Source organism: Crocodylus porosus, unplaced genomic scaffold (genome assembly GCF_001723895.1).
Source record: "Crocodylus porosus isolate Cpor-Errol unplaced genomic scaffold, CroPor_comp1, whole genome shotgun sequence".
NCBI lineage: Eukaryota > Metazoa > Chordata > Crocodylia > Crocodylidae > Crocodylus > Crocodylus porosus.
This window is the reverse complement of record NW_017728940.1, coordinates 2,977,617-2,992,356: the sequence shown is the minus strand read 5'-3', so window position 1 is coordinate 2,992,356 and position 14,740 is coordinate 2,977,617. Positions and strand designations below refer to the sequence as shown.

At 61.5% G+C, this 14,740-nt stretch overlaps 1 protein-coding gene across 1 annotated transcript; it reads left to right on the top strand.

Moving 5' to 3' along the window:
• The first annotated feature begins 794 nt into the window (after positions 1 to 794).
• LIN28A (lin-28 homolog A) lies at positions 795 to 14,464 on the top strand. The gene is made up of 3 exons (XM_019547865.1): positions 795 to 909; positions 11,799 to 12,081; positions 13,935 to 14,464. The coding sequence occupies exons 1-3, from the start codon at positions 795 to 797 to the stop codon at positions 14,146 to 14,148; spliced, it is 612 nt and encodes a 203-aa protein (XP_019403410.1). The 3' UTR covers positions 14,149 to 14,464.
• The last annotated feature ends 276 nt before the right edge of the window (positions 14,465 to 14,740 follow it).

Below are 14,740 nucleotides of genomic sequence, written 5' to 3'. Positions count from 1 at the left end.
GAATGGGGGGTGGGACGTGTCTGCCATGGGGGATATCTCCATCCTCCACAATGCCCCACACCAGACACTGGGTTAATGCCTGCAGCCTCCTTGATGACCCACTCCTTCCCCTCTCCATTTACATATGTGAATGATGACCCACAGGAAGTAATTGTGGGAGAAAGAAGGGAATTGGCCTCTTTAGATCTATTAAATCACTTTATTACAGGAACCAGGTTTGAATGGTCCTTGCTGGTGGGGATGACAGTTTCCTTTTCTCCCCCCCCCCCATCTCATCTCAAAGACTGGGCAGGACAAGAGAGGACCAGGGCTATCTAGCTTAAAAAAACCTCTGAGCTTTTTTTAGACCGGAGAGATGGATTTGGGGGGCAGGGTGTTGAGCATGGGCAGCTGAGTTGGATGTGCCCCAGGATGCAGTGAGCTGGGTGTTGGCAAGGTCAGCTCCCTCAGCTGGCATAAATTAGGAGGGCTGGGAAGCTTACCCCATCTGGAGGCCCATGTGTTTGTGCCTCTGTGGGGATCCCCATCTAAAAGCACCCCTGGGTCCAGGTGTTTTATGCAAGCAGCATGTACCCAGCATGCACCCAGCCATCAGCAGCATGGCCAGGAAGAATGGGGTAAATCCCAGAGGACCACTGAGAGGCCAGCAGAGACAGCCACAAAAGGGGCTCTTGAGGAATGGAATAATATAAAAACCTTTGGAAAGTTGCCCCTGCGTGGTCCAGGAATTAACCCCCGTCGTCCTCCCCCCCGCCGGGTAGCAGGGGCTGAAGGGAAGTGCCGTGGCTGACACGATGAGCGTTGCCTTCAGCAGAGCCACAGAGCTGGACACCTTTGCTGAGCTGCAGGGCAGGACTGGGGTGTGCTGCTTTGGTGACATGGAGGAGGTCCTGCAGGGGCTGAGCTCAGGTTCAGGACATCCATGCAGAGCTAAGACTCTCCTGGGTCCCAGCCTGGCCCCTTGGTGACAAGCCCGTCCTGGCAGAAGCCACGTGCAGTTTTGCCTTTCCCAACCCAACCCACCTGCCTTTCCCAACACCCTTTTCAAAGGATCATTTTGCTCCGTACGTGTGGAGCACCGTGCTCTTTATGACCTGCTCCGAGTCTACGAGGAGGGAGTTGGTAGAAACCAGATCGGGGCGCGGCGCAGTGGGACTGCTAGTATGGTGGGAAGGACGAGCTTGACAATATCTGGTAAAAGCAGCTTCCCCCAATGAGAGTGCAATAGAGGGACATCTCTGCTCGTATCTCTGGGTGCAGATGCAACCATGGACTGCACCTCAGCTAGGAAAGCCGGGCTTTTTAGCTCTGTGTTGGAGACCAGAGCTGCTATGATTGCTGAAGAGTGAAAGCCCATGGGTTTTTATCACACTTCATTGCATTTGTTGGCTTTGAGGGCACTAGAAACAGGCAGGTCCAGAGCACTTTGGTTAAAACGCTGTTCCCTGGCATTAAAAAAAAAGTGTGGACAAACCAATGGGTCAGGCCCACAGCAGATCTAGCCCTGGTGAAAGCTGGTGAGGTTGGCAAGGGCTGTGTGCCTGTCTGTGTCTGTGCGTGCACGCAGGGGTACGTGCATGTACACACTGCTCCGGTGGGTCGCCGATTGCTAAGGAAGTGCCCAGCTGCTAATGCACTTGCGCTCACTCTGCGTAAAAGTCCAACCTGCTGCCACTCTGCTCAACTCTCTCGAGTTCAAAGCTGCCTCTCCCGGATAAAGTTCCCCTTGCAGGTTTTATAATCCCTAAAGGGTGCAGCTCTGCTGGAGTGTGCGCAGCTCTGCGCATCTTCCTATTGTGCATATTACAATGGGAGAAACCCAGGAGACTGCGGCTCCCTTGTGCCAGGCCCTCAACAGCTAGATCTGCCCCGTGGGAGATGAGTGACTTCTCCCAGGTCACAGGGGGCCTTGGCAGGGCCAGGAGCTGAACCCAACTCAGATGAGTCCCACTCTGTTACTTTAAAAGGCCACGCTAGTTTTAACCTCCGGTACAGCTGCCCTGTGGCCAGCCCAGAAAGGGGAGAGACCCCCTACCTCTGGCAGCCAGGCACTGGCCGGTGAAAAGGAGCGTGGGAGGCTGTGTGAACCCGTGGAGGTTTTACCACCATCTTTCCCGGTCTCCACCTAAGGACTCTGAGGATGCAGAGAGGTTCTGCACCCTGCACAGTCCTGGGTTGGTGCACGGAGAGGCCCGTTCGCCATCAGGCATCTGAATTCAGAGGTGAATTTCTGCCCAACTCTTGTGCACCAGGATTTGCTCTCCATTTATACCTGGGGACCGACCCTCCCACCTGAACAGAGCTGCATAAAGGTAGCTCTAGCCGTGCCGTGTTGCAGGAGTAAATTGGAGAGCATGCTGCAACCCCAAAGCCCAGGTTGGATTCAGACTGCCTGGTGTGAAAAAAGAGCGGGCTTGTCCCATCCCTCAGCACACTTAAAAAGGGGCTCTGAGCTGCTGTCTCTGTCTAAAGATTAACTGATCACTGCAGGCATCTCCCTTCCCCCACCCTGGGGCTTGGAGAGAGAAAACACCCTTAAGTCATCTCCAAGATAAAGTGACTCCAAATGAATGGAAATCTCTCCCCTGCTGCAGGGAAAGCGAGCCTCACATCTAACCTGGGAAAGCCGGGCTGCATTTGAAATCTAGACTGGGCCTCTGGGTCACAAGAGCAGGTTTCACCATGTGCTACTGTTTCCACCATGAATTTGCTCTCAAATGGTGGCTTATGAGCGGGGTAGGTCTGTACCCAATAACTTGTGCTTTTGGTTTTGGTACCCTTGTACCCTAGGAGCTTAACCACATGCCTAAGTGAATGGGATTTCGGTTGGGGTGGGGATTGTAAAATGCAGTCACCCCTCCTTTGATTAACAATTACGCAGCTCCTCTTCGAAAAGCAAGTTAAAACTAAGGAAGAGAGCACTCTTGTTGGGGAATAAGAGCACCCGCAAGGGGAGTTTCAAGGCAGAGTGAATAAGAAATAGATCTGCATGTGCTGAAGAGCCTTTATTTCAGCAGGAGAGAGAGATCTAGCTCGAGTCAGTGCAAAGAAAAAGTAGGGGAAGATGGGGAAAGATATTTTAGAAGATGGTCGGTTGGGAAGTTTAAGATGTGCAGCTCTTCTGGAGCGTTGGTTGTAGCCGTGTTGGTGTAAGGACACAGGCAGGCAAGGTTTTTTGGGTAGAGGTGATCTCTTGTTTTAGCCCAACTAAATAATTGGAAAAACTGCTCTTTGCAAGCATTCAGGCACAAACACCCTTCTTCGCCCTATGCCTTCAGCTCTTCTGGAATATCTGTACGTGGATTTTTTCTGGACTACCTAGTCCGGACAACTTCTCCAGGCAGGCAAACCCGGGATTTAAATAAAATAGATGCTCATGGCAAAATCAGCGTCCACACGCAGCCTGGCAACCAAAATAACTTCCAGCGAGAACTGAAAAGGATGTTGTTATTTCTGTCCTGGTTTGTGTGTAGATGAGCAAGGGGGGAGCAGGCTTCTCTTTCTCTCCCTCTCTCCCTCTCTCCCCAGTTGTAAATGCCCTCCAGCAATGGAGAAATTAGCCAAGTGATTCAGGGAGAGGCCAGGAATTCTATTCATTCAAATGTTCCCTCCATCTGCATGGCTGCATCAGCACATTCAAATGCTTTCCTGCAAGGCCCAGCTCTCCAGAGCGAGGTTATCCTTCCCTTGCTTCTGACCACTTTGGGGGGGAGGGGGTAGCATTGCCGATTTTGTGTTGACGAGGGTATCCATCTGGCTGACAAAGGGATCCGACTCTCTGATGTACTGGAGAAGTGGAAAAGCAGCCACGGAAGACACTGGGTGGCCAGATCTCAGCAGCTGGTGGGGGGGATGAAAAGGCAAGCGTCCCAGGCCGGAGGGGTTAGCCCATACGCGGATCGGGTCTGGACGAGGCAGCGGTGGCGGACGATGCTCGGTCCGCCTCGCCCGACTGGACCGTGTGTCTGCTGGGGGGATGCGGTGTCTGGGGTTCGCTGGGGGACGGCTCTTCCCCGAGCGGGCTGTGGAGAGGCCCCTACACTGCACGCGGGAGCTGGGGTCTGGCTGGTCTTGCCCTCCCTGCTCTCTTCCTTTGTGAGCCTGGGGATGGGCAGCTCAGACCGGCAGGGACCGGGTGTCTCCTACCCGACTGTTGCGGACACCTGCGGTGTAGGTGGTTTCTGGGTCTTTCCTGCTGGCTGGTGCGGTCTGAGCGCCTGCCGTTGGGTTAGCCACATCAAACCCCCCGGTCTGAGATGCATTAATCTGACTTAGGTCTTTGGACTTGGTGTAGGGGTCTTTGGATGGGTCATGAGGGCCTGTGATACCAAGGAGGTTAGGACAGATGCTCTCAGACCTGGGCGGTAGAGACCAGCCGTCTCTGAAACGTGCCAGGTGTGCTGCGTAGCACCAAGGGACTCCCGTCACAGACCGGGCTCCGGCTGCCAACTGAGCGCATGGATCTCATCTTTCCTCCCTTCCAGGGATGTCTTGACATGAGGCTTTTCATTTTAGGCTGGGCCACTCCAGACTAGCCTCGACCCTGACTTGAAAGGGGCATTTCATTCCCTTTCCCACTCCTGACTGCGTCCGTTCCCTTTCCTCCAAGCCCTTCTCCGAGTGGGAGAACAGGCAAAGCAGTTACGGTCTTCTTAAAGCCTTCCTCCTGGCCCATCCGTCTCCGTGTCCCTCGCCCTTCCCTGCACCGCGTGTGCATGTGCGATCTGTGCCCCAAGATGTCCTGCTTTACCTCTCCTTCCCGCCCTCCTGCCACTCCAGCTACGACTGCCCCGCTGAGCTGGGGCCCGCAGCCAAGCTCCCTTCAGGGCCTGCCAGGCCTACCCGGCCCCGGGGCCAAGCAGCTTGCTGCCCGCCTCCACTCGCCGGCTGCACCACGTGGCCTCTTGCCCCCCCGGCCCCTGCTGGCACCAGCCCAGGCCTCCGCCTGGCCTTTGCCAGCTCCCTCCATGCTCAGGAGGTTGAGGTCAGTGACCCCGTCCACAGGGGCATCTGCTGTCCCGGCGGGTTCTGGCACGGGGGCAGGTCAGATGGCTCGCAGATCCCACCCACGTAGGACCCAGGGTTTGATGGACGATGCACAGAGGGGCGTCGATAAGGATCAGGGTCCTGTTCCCTTCTCGCCTGCCGTCAGATCGCGTGACCGCTGGGTGCAGAGCGCAGCCCTTGCCCCTGGCACAGCAGAGACCCGTGACACCCCGTCTCCGTGAACTGGGCCTCTGTGTCTGGGCCCAGCACGGGGCTCGTTTGGCTGGGATGGGCTGGACGGCTGCGCTGGCGGCTGTGGGCAGCAAGCGTTATCACAGCTCTTTGCAATGCCTCGGCTAACAGATGGTTGCAGCCCAGTGGGTTTTGCTGTCCCCTGATGGCTCCATGGTTGATTTGAGACCCGGCTTGATTGTCGTCTCTAGCCTCACCTTTGAGTCCTCCCAACTCTTTGCCAAGGCACCTCCCCACCCGTCCCAGTGGTTCAGCAAAGGGAGGCGTTATCCTTGTTTGTAAAAGGGGAAACTGAGGCACAGGCGTGACAGACCTGGCTAGCCATCAGGGATCTGGGCAGCTCAGCTGTGCTGGTCCCCCCGTCCTGCTCTGGCCCCCTGCCTTGCTCTGAGGCCAGGAAAGGCCTCTCCGGGCGAGGGTGACCACTGTGACCAGTGCAGGAGGACAGCTCAGCCAGTGCGTAGTGAAGTGGAGCATGGGAGGATGCCCTGAGTATGGGGGTGCCCAGGGAGGATGGGCTGAGGGGCTCTGAGCATGGGGTGGGATCTGGGGAGTACAAATCACTCATGAGACTTTGGAGGGAAATCAGAAAAAGTGCCCACCTGCTCCTGCTCCTTCCCCCGCAGCGGGTTTTGCTGGTGATCTCCCCCACTCCGAGAACTGGGTCTGCTCCCCAAGTATGGGGGGGGGAGAATTATCTCCTATACCCAAACGCCAACACCGGCTGTCATGACCCACAATCTTCGGGGTGGCGGGACTGGAAGGGTTTGGCCTGGGCTTTGAACAAGCACAGGCTGTCACTGAAATAAGGGTGAATTTAAACCCAGAGCATGGCCAGCCTTCCTGTGGCAACACAGCAAGCTCACGGTGCCATTGCAGCCATCCAGGGAGATCCCGGGCAGCCGGGCTGTGTCAGTCGGGGAGCACAGGCCCTCACAGCCCAGCAGCAAAGTGCAGTGCAGCCCTGGATGCGAATGCATGCGAAACCCTGTGGAAATATCTGTGTTTCAGTTCCACGGGGGCTTCTCTTGCAGCTGTGGCTGAGCCCACGCGGCAGGACGCAGCCGCTTTGTGTGACACGCGCCTCCAAGGTTGCACCCTGGAGGAGCCCAGGCTCGGGGCGTCTGCCGAAGGCCCCTTCCAGATGCGAGGCTGGCTGGACTCGCTGGCCAGTGCTGCCAAGAATGTCCCCTTGTGTGGAGCTGGCTCCATGCCCTTGGGGGACAAGAGCACTGTATCCTGGGTGGGAGGCTGCAAACAAAGATGACCCTCAGCCGGGCTCAGGGGCCGTTCCTGAATGCATCTCTGTCCGCTGGCTGGATCGGAGCACAGGGCCGGGGCTCTGGAAGCAAATTCCCAGCCCTGCCACTGCCTTGTTCTGCAGCCCTGGGCAAGACCCTTACCTTCGCTTTCCCCAGACCCTGTGGATGAGACCCGAGAGCCCCGGCAAAAGGAGCTGTGGAAGAGCAGGCCTCCCCCACCGCCTTTCACTGGGCAAACTGCTCTAAAGAAGGCCACCGCCCGGTGCTCCTGGAGCGGAGATGCCCTCCTGTCGCCCGTGATGGGGCGTGGGGCTGTTGTGGGGCACTGAGATGGGAGGCTCTTGGGTTGGGGACCTCGCCTCTGCAAGAGAAATGCCAGGGGGTGCGTGAGCCATGGGGCTGTGCATGCAGGGGCTGGGGGCTGCTGTTTCTTGAGGGAGCAGAGGTGGGGGGGTCGGGCACCTTCCCTCCCCTCCGCGGCAGGTTCACAAGGACTGAAACCAGATGCCAGCGCCCTCCTGCTGGGCTCATGGCCCTTGTCTCTCCCCCGTCCCCAGCCTCTCCTCTGTCCCTCCATGCAGCGTACCCTGCCCTGGGTTGGGACGAAGCTGCTGCCATATCCAGCCCATGCTGCGCCTGCGCCTGCGCCTCCCGAACACCCCTCTCTGCTCCTTCGTGCCTCCTGACCCACCCTCTCTTTCTGACTTGCATCGTACCCCTCGGGGGGCAGGGTGTAGACACCCCGGAGCCCTGCTGAACAGCTCAGAGCTGCTCGAAAGCACGTGTGTCATGAGCCCGCGCTGCTTCCAGGGTGCGGGGATTCTCCACCAGCCCGTTGGGGAGGATCCGCGTCCCACCCCTGCTGCGCCAAGTGGTTTCTGCGTGGCTGCTCTGCCAGACGGGTGCGTAGGACGCGCTCTGTGAAGGGGGACCGGCTGTGCGGATGCAGTCACCGGGCAGCCCCCGTGGAGCCCGAGCAGCCGGTCTCCCCGGGTGATTTTGCCGTGTCGTAGGTTGGTCCCAGGACCAGCGCGCTGCAGCTGCGGCAGGCTCCACATCCGTGCCTTCGGGACCATGGGAGTCACCCCTCCTCCCTGGCTGTAGCCCGAGGGGCCCTGCCCGGACCCCGCGCTGCTGGAAAGCAACAGCTCCTGGGTTAGTCCGTCCTGGCTCACGGCGGCTTCTCGGCCACAGTGAAAAACTTCAGGGACTATTTTCCTTTGGAGGGGAGGGAAGCTACTGCTTAGCTGGGCTCTTTGCCCAGAGCAGCCCGGAGAACGTGGGGGCACCACTGGGTAATGAGGAGCCCTCGGGGATGGCCGGCGACACTGCTGAAGATGAGTGGGAAATGCCGCGGTGACTGTTCAGCCCCCAGCTGGTCTTAGTATGTCCACCGCAGCCGGCCTGCAGAGGATGCTCCCCCCAAAAAGGGCACCTTCCAGTGCCATGACCAGGGTGCGGGCTGTGGAAGGGAGTCCCGCTGGAAGTGCACGCGGCTGGGGAGATAGCGGAAGCAGGGCAGGTCGGGCCTCCCATCCCAGGGGCTGAGATGACTGCTGGGGGAAGGCGCCTGCGAGGAGGCTGCGAAGAGCAATGCGTGTCCTACAAGGAAGGGGACTTGGGCGGGGGGCAGACACAGGGTGGACAAGACTGGGTGGGGGAGACCGGGGCAATGGGGGTGACGTTTGGGGTGGGGCTGGGAGGGCGGCGAACAGGTCCACGGGAGACGGTGCGGCTGAGGTCCTCGGCCTGTGGAAGAGTTTGTCAGGCAGGTGCCCAGGCAGGGCACAGAAGCACGGGGCCGACACCACGGGGTGCTTGAGGGTCTATCAGAGCCCGGGGCAGGGAACGGGGGGCTGCCCCCAGGGTGCAGGGGGAGAAGCAGACCAGGCCCTTGTCCAGAGACAACTGGGGCTTGGATTGGGCCGCGCTAGGACAAGAGACCCCTGGCCCCTAGGCGCGCAGAGGCCCTGAAATGATCCTGCTCCGCCAGCCTTTCTGCTCAGGCGGTAAAATGCACACGACGAGGCACAGCCTGCCTGAGTCTGCCGACAGCCGATCTTGTTCAAAGGCAGATCTGCTCTGAGTTCAACTGAGCGAAGCCAATGCTTGCGCTCCAAAATTTGACGGAGCAGAGCTGCGCGGCACCACTTCCTCCTGGGCCCGGCCGTCTGGGGCTTTGCATACCCCCCGCACCCAGGCGGGCATCCTGCACGCCACCCTGGGGCTCAGCCCGGGGGGCCGAGAAGCGAGTTGAGGGGGAACGGCCACGGCGCTGGGCCGGCTGCTGTGCGGGGCGGCCTTTCACATGCAGATGCGCGGGGTCCAGTCCGGCCGCCCTCCCCCATGGCGACCCGGGAACTCCAGGAATCCGGCCGCGAGCAGTGGACAGGGACATCTCTTTGTTCTCTGTGTCCAGCCCTGGTGACTAAAAGCAGAGCCCCTCCCCTCCCCCTTCCAGTATCTCTCTGGCTCTTGCTCTTTCCCCCCTCTTCTCTCTCTCTTTTTGGGGGGGGGGGTCGCGGAGAAGGCCTGGGAATGTTCCTGCTTTGTGTGTGGTGTGGGGCGGGCCGGGGGGAGGGGGCTTTGGGCCTCTTCCTTTCAGATGCAGGAGGTATGCAGCTAATTCAATGGGCTTCAGTTTGATTACCTATCTGATAACAGAGGAATGCCAACAATGTGTGTGTTTTGGGAAGGGGGGAGGGAGGGGCTCTGGGGACCACCAGCCTCTCAGCAGCTCACTTCAAAAGGCCCTGGGTGGGGGGGAGCAGAGGGGGAGAGCTGCTAGGCTCCTGCCCTGGTTTCTTTCTCTGCCCCCCACCCCCTCCCCAGCTCCCCAGGGAGAGGGGTTTCCTTCGGCCTTTTGTTGGGGTTTCTCCTTATCTCTCCCGGAAAACAAATAGCAGTATGTCACGGTTCTGCTGCAGCACATGGCGGCCGCTGAAATGCAGCCGGCTCTGGGGTGGAGGGAGGCGCTCCGTGCGGCGCAGCACCGCGGGCCGAGCGGGGGCAAGCCCCCTGCCCGGGGGCGCGGTGGGGTCTGGCCTATCCCCGCGGAGAGGGAGCGGGGCTCCGCGGGTCCCCTTGCCGCGCGGCGACGGGTGTCGTCAGGCACCAGATGCACGGGATGAGCTTTCTGGCCCCGGCTCGCGACCCGCTTCCGCCCCGGGGCCTGTGCCCGCGCAGCGGCAAACCCGCCGGTGCCCCGGGAGCCTCCCGGGGGAGCGGCTGGCACCTCCCCGCCCAGCCGGGCGCTGCAGGCTGGCTCAGGCCGGCGCCCCTGGCACGGGAGGCCGCGGCCCCCGCGCGGGTTAGGGCGGGCGGCGGAGACCGCCGGGGCAAAGGGGGCTCGCGGGGGCATCCGCCGGCCTTCCCCTCTCTCTCCTCTCGGAGGGGAAAGGTTTCAGGAGCCAAGAGGGGCGCGGGGCATGTTGGAAGCACGGGGGGGGCGCCCTGTTGCTTCTGCCGTGGGGCACTGGCCTGGGAGCACAGGCCAAGCGGCCCCCTGGCCCGGGCCACGCAACCCGGCCCCTGCGCAGCACGGAGCCGGGCTCGGGGGCACTGTCCATCGCGGCCCCCCCGCTCGAGACCCTCCCGCCAGGTGGAGAGGGCGGCCCCGGAGGCGCGGGGGCCGGAGAAGGGCCGAGCTCACCCCCCCCGCCCGGGCGCGCACCCCGCACCCCGCACGCCCAGAGCCGGGCATGTTCCCGCAGGCTGCAAAGAATGGGCTGTGCGGGGTCACGTGACCCGGGTTACTGAGTAACAGATGAATGGTGGGAATGCTCCATTCATAAAAAAAAAGAAAGGGAAGAAAAAACAGTGCGGCGTGTGGACCAGATGGGCAGGGAGCTGGAGCCCGGGAGGCTGCGGGGAAATCCCCAGCATGTCACTCGGGCCCGGGGAGGGGGGCTGCTAAAAGAGAAGAAAACTGCTTTAATGCCCACCCCAGCCAGATTGCGAGTTAACCCTTTCCTCGCCCTTCCCCTCCACAAAGCCGACGGGGGGCCGACGGAGCCCGCTGGCTCTCACCGCACGCCACCCACCCGCCCACCCACGCGGCGAGAGCTAATCCCGGGCCGGGGCGCGCCGCACAAACGCCCCGGCGTCGGGGCCCCGGAAGGGCTGAAGCCGGGGAAGCGGCCGCCGCGCTTGCCTCGGCCGCTGTGCAGGGCCTGAAGCGGAGCCTCTTCGGGTTGCGGCCGGTCCGGAAGCGGGCAGCGGAAACGCGCTCGTGAGTCGGGGACTCCCTGGGAGAAAGGCTGGGCTTTCTCTCCGAGGTGTCCCGGGCGAGCCGGTGCGCTCCTCGACGGCCTCCAGCAGCGGGCTGAAAGCAGGCCGCCGCTTCGGTTTCGCTGCGGTCCTGCCTGGTGTCTCTCCCGTCGGCGCCTCCAGGAGCACTCGGGGTGGCTCCCCAAACACCAGACCTGGGAGGAGGGGGTACCAAGCCCTGCCAGCGCTTGTTGGGGCAGCAAAGGGCCTTTGCATGTCTCTGTTCCCGGAGAAGCTGCGCAGGGAAACACAGGGCCCGACGGCCGCAGGAGACGCCACGCGGCGCCGTGGCGGGGAGCGGCCCGGGGGTGTCAGCCAGGTCTCTTCCCCTCACGGGTTTGTCTGGGGGAGCAAGGAAGCCCCGAGTGCCACGGGCCACACATGCTTCCCCGCAGGCCTCCTGCTAGGGTCCCGATCCTGCAAGCCGCACCGGCCGAGGTCACGGGCGCTCAGGACCTTGCAGGCATAATTCCCGCAGGGAGGGGCAGCGCGCGGCAAGGCGCTGAGCGCGAGGGCCCGGGCTCCGCTCGGCTCACAGCGAAAGCACCTCCGAGCCCGTGCCTGCGTGGGCTTTGGCGGGCCCTTGTCTACCAAGCTGTGGCTCTGGGTGCGCCCGGATTTCTCCAGGGCTCCAGGCTTTGATGCCGACAGCCCTGGGAACCAGACCCCACGGGGCAGCAGAGCCGAGCGGCCCCAGCACCCCTCCGGGTCCGCCACACCGCTGCTGCGCCTCCATCCTCAGCCTCGAGAGAGGCAGCTCAGGCTCTGAGACTGCTGAGCCCTTGCTGCCGGCAGGGGAGGCCTCATGACCTCCATCCTCGTTCACTGGGACCTGGACGGAGCCCGGGCACTGCATCAGCTGGGGGCAGGCCCAAAGGGGCAATGAGTAAGAGCCCGGAGGCCCCTTTCCCAGCCTTCCCAGACACCCGGGGCATTTAGATTCAAGCATCTCTTTGGGCCAACAGATCAGCCAGCTGTTTTCGGGGGGGGGGGGGGCCACGCTCCGCGATCCACACCTGTCTGCCTCAGTGCACCTGAGGGCAGAGGAGAGTGCCCCATATGTTTGCGGGCAGGCACTGGGGGGTTCTCCTGGTACCCCAACGCCTTGTCCCTCCTCCGGCCCGCAGAGCAAGCTGCACATGGAGGGCTTCCGCAGCCTGAAGGAAGGAGAAGCCGTGGAGTTCACCTTCAAGAAGTCGTCCAAAGGCCTGGAGTCCATCCGCGTGACAGGCCCTGGCGGCGTCTTCTGCATCGGGAGCGAGCGGAGACCGAAGGGGAAGAGCCTCCAGAAACGCAGATCCAAGGGAGACAGGTAACAGGGCCGCGAGGATGGGGGGCCCCCAGGCTCTGCCCACCGGCGGGTGCCGGAGCTGCGGGAGGGAGCCCCGAGTGGGGCTGCCGCGGTGGGAGGAGGTGGCTTCGAAAGCTTTTCGGTGGACTCGGCTCTGATCTGCTGACTCCCTTCTCACCCCGGCACCAGGCTGCCCTGCCAGTGCCACCCACCCTGCCAGGGCCCCTCCTGCCTCTGGTCACTCAGGGCCTCCTCGTCCCTAAATGCGGCCCAGGATGCATTCAGGAAAAAGGAACGATGCAGGTTTGGGCACCCACACAGCTGGGATAGAGGGCTGGCAACTCGCCCAGAGCCAAAGCATCTGCTTTTGCCGGGGGGGGGGGGGACCCCACCCTCAAAAAGAAGGGCAGGTTACCCCATCCTGCGCCACAAAAGGTAGAAAGGAGCCCGGCTGGAGAAAGCCCATCTGGCGGCCGGGCCACGAGGACACAGCTGGGGAGGCGTGAGGCCGAGCGCCGCGGAGCCGTTGGGGACAGGAGGGCTCTTGCCACGGGGCTCCCCGGGGGCGGGGGTGGGCAGCGGCCCTTCCTCCGTGAAAGATGCTTCCTTCAGCCTTTAATGAGTGGCAGATGCAGATTTCGGGGGAAAGGGCAGAAAACCAGAAGTGAAAGGCCAGAGGTCAGAAACACCCAGGGCCGAACGGCATGGGCCGACGCTCCCTTTCTCTGCGCCTGAGACGGAGCCTCGTAGCCACGCAGCCGATCGGTGGGGGGCCGGGGGGCATCTCCTCTAGTAGAAGCTCCTCCTTGTGACTGCTCAGGAAATGGCTGGACATCCTAGCAAAGAGCCCCCTGCAGCCTGGGGGCCAGGCTCTGGTCAGTGCTTCGCCCCTACCCTGCCGTCCTCTGCGGCCTGGGCCTTGCCGGGGGCTGCCTTGGCTAGTCTTCCAGTGGTCCGCGATGCCACGGCACGGCACGGCAAGGCTACCCCCTTGTGGCCTCCCTAAGAAGCTCTGCTGGAAGCATTTGAGCCTCTCCGGAGGCGAGGAAAAGCCTTCGCTCTCCCCCGGCTTTATGGCTTCGGTAGTTTTGCTCAGGAGGGTGCAGGATTCGACGCGGGCAGACCTGCAAAGGGGCAGCAACGTGGCTGGCAGCTTGGGCCACGCCGGTCCCGGTCTGGCCGCCGTCCTGCCCTCGCTACCCTCACCTGGGCTAGTGGCACGGGTCAGGCGAGGGACACCGTGGCGTGCTGCGAGCAGCCCCCGTAGAGGCAGGCTGGAGATGGTTGGCTACGTGTCTGCTGCTCCCCGGTGCACAGCAGGGAGCCGCGCAGTGGCCATACTGCTTCCCGTGCAACGTGCCCGGGACTGAGAGACGCCCGCTGTTTCTGAAAGGCAGAATGGAGGGGGAAAGCAATCGTGCCTCAGAGCTGCTGCTCTGGGGCTAAGTCTGCTCTTTGCTTTCTGTCCAGAATTTTACTTCTAGTTTTGCTTTTGCCTGGGGAGCAGCAAAAAAACCCGCTCTTACCGTACTTTTTGTATGTAACGCACACTCCAATTTCCAGCAGCAGTCTTTGGGGGAAAATGTGTCTTGTATGTGAGGAAAATACAGCGGTGTCCTGCCTTCCTGGAGCAGGAATTCCAGTATTCCCGTCCCTGCCCGATGCTATGAAGTCCCAAGCAGCTCCTGATTCCTCACAGCAGTGACAGGGATGTGTCATTGCTGGATGAAAATGGCTGCTTCTCCCCCACCGCCGCCTTCTCCCCATTTCCCCCAAGCATGCGGAGGCGAGGCCCCGGGGAAGGCGTTAGAACAGCATCGGCTGGGTACAGTCAATCCAACTAATCCCCTCCCTGGATCTCGCTCTCATCCTAGATGCTACAACTGTGGCGGGCTGGACCATCATGCCAAAGAGTGCAAGCTCCCACCGCAGCCAAAGAAATGCCACTTCTGCCAAAGCATCACCCACATGGTCGCCAACTGCCCCATCAAAGCCCAGCAGTCGCCCAGTTCTCAGGGAAAGCCGGCCTATTTTCGGGAGGAGGAAGAAATGCACAGCTCGCCCCTTCTTCCTGAAACCAGGGAATGATGGGGGGGAGACTTCCGCCAGGATCCAAAGGCTTCAACAAGGCATCAGTCTTCAAAGCAAGCGCAGTGAGCAGGCTCTGCCATCGTGAGGGGGTTGGGGGTAAGAACATGGGGCAGGAGGGCAGCGGCTTGGAAGGGCAGGGGATGCCTGCGGGGTGACAGCGCTGGCATCGGGACAGAGGGAGGAGAGAGCGGGTGCTGGCTCCAAAATCCCAGCCTCTCCCACGCCCTGTGAAACCTCTGTCCAGATGCCTCGGGGGAGAGCAGGCAGCGCCATCACCCTGTACCTCCCCTCACCGAAAGCCACTCCAAGTTACTCCCTCTGGTCAGGAGGGTTTGGGAACCCTTTGTGGAGGCAGAGCAGCAGCATCTGAACCGGAGAAGCACAGAAGGGACTAATACGCAGTCAGCCAGAGCTGCCACGCCACCTTTTCCAGGGCTGGGCATGGGTGAGCCTTGTAGATCTTGCCAGTATGCAGCTCTGCATTGCTGCTTTCCCGGGGAAGGTCTGACATCTCGAGCCCCTCCGAGTCAGAGCAGCGCAGGACGCTGCTCCTCTGACTGTAGCCTGCTGTGGGAAGCACCTCTTCCTC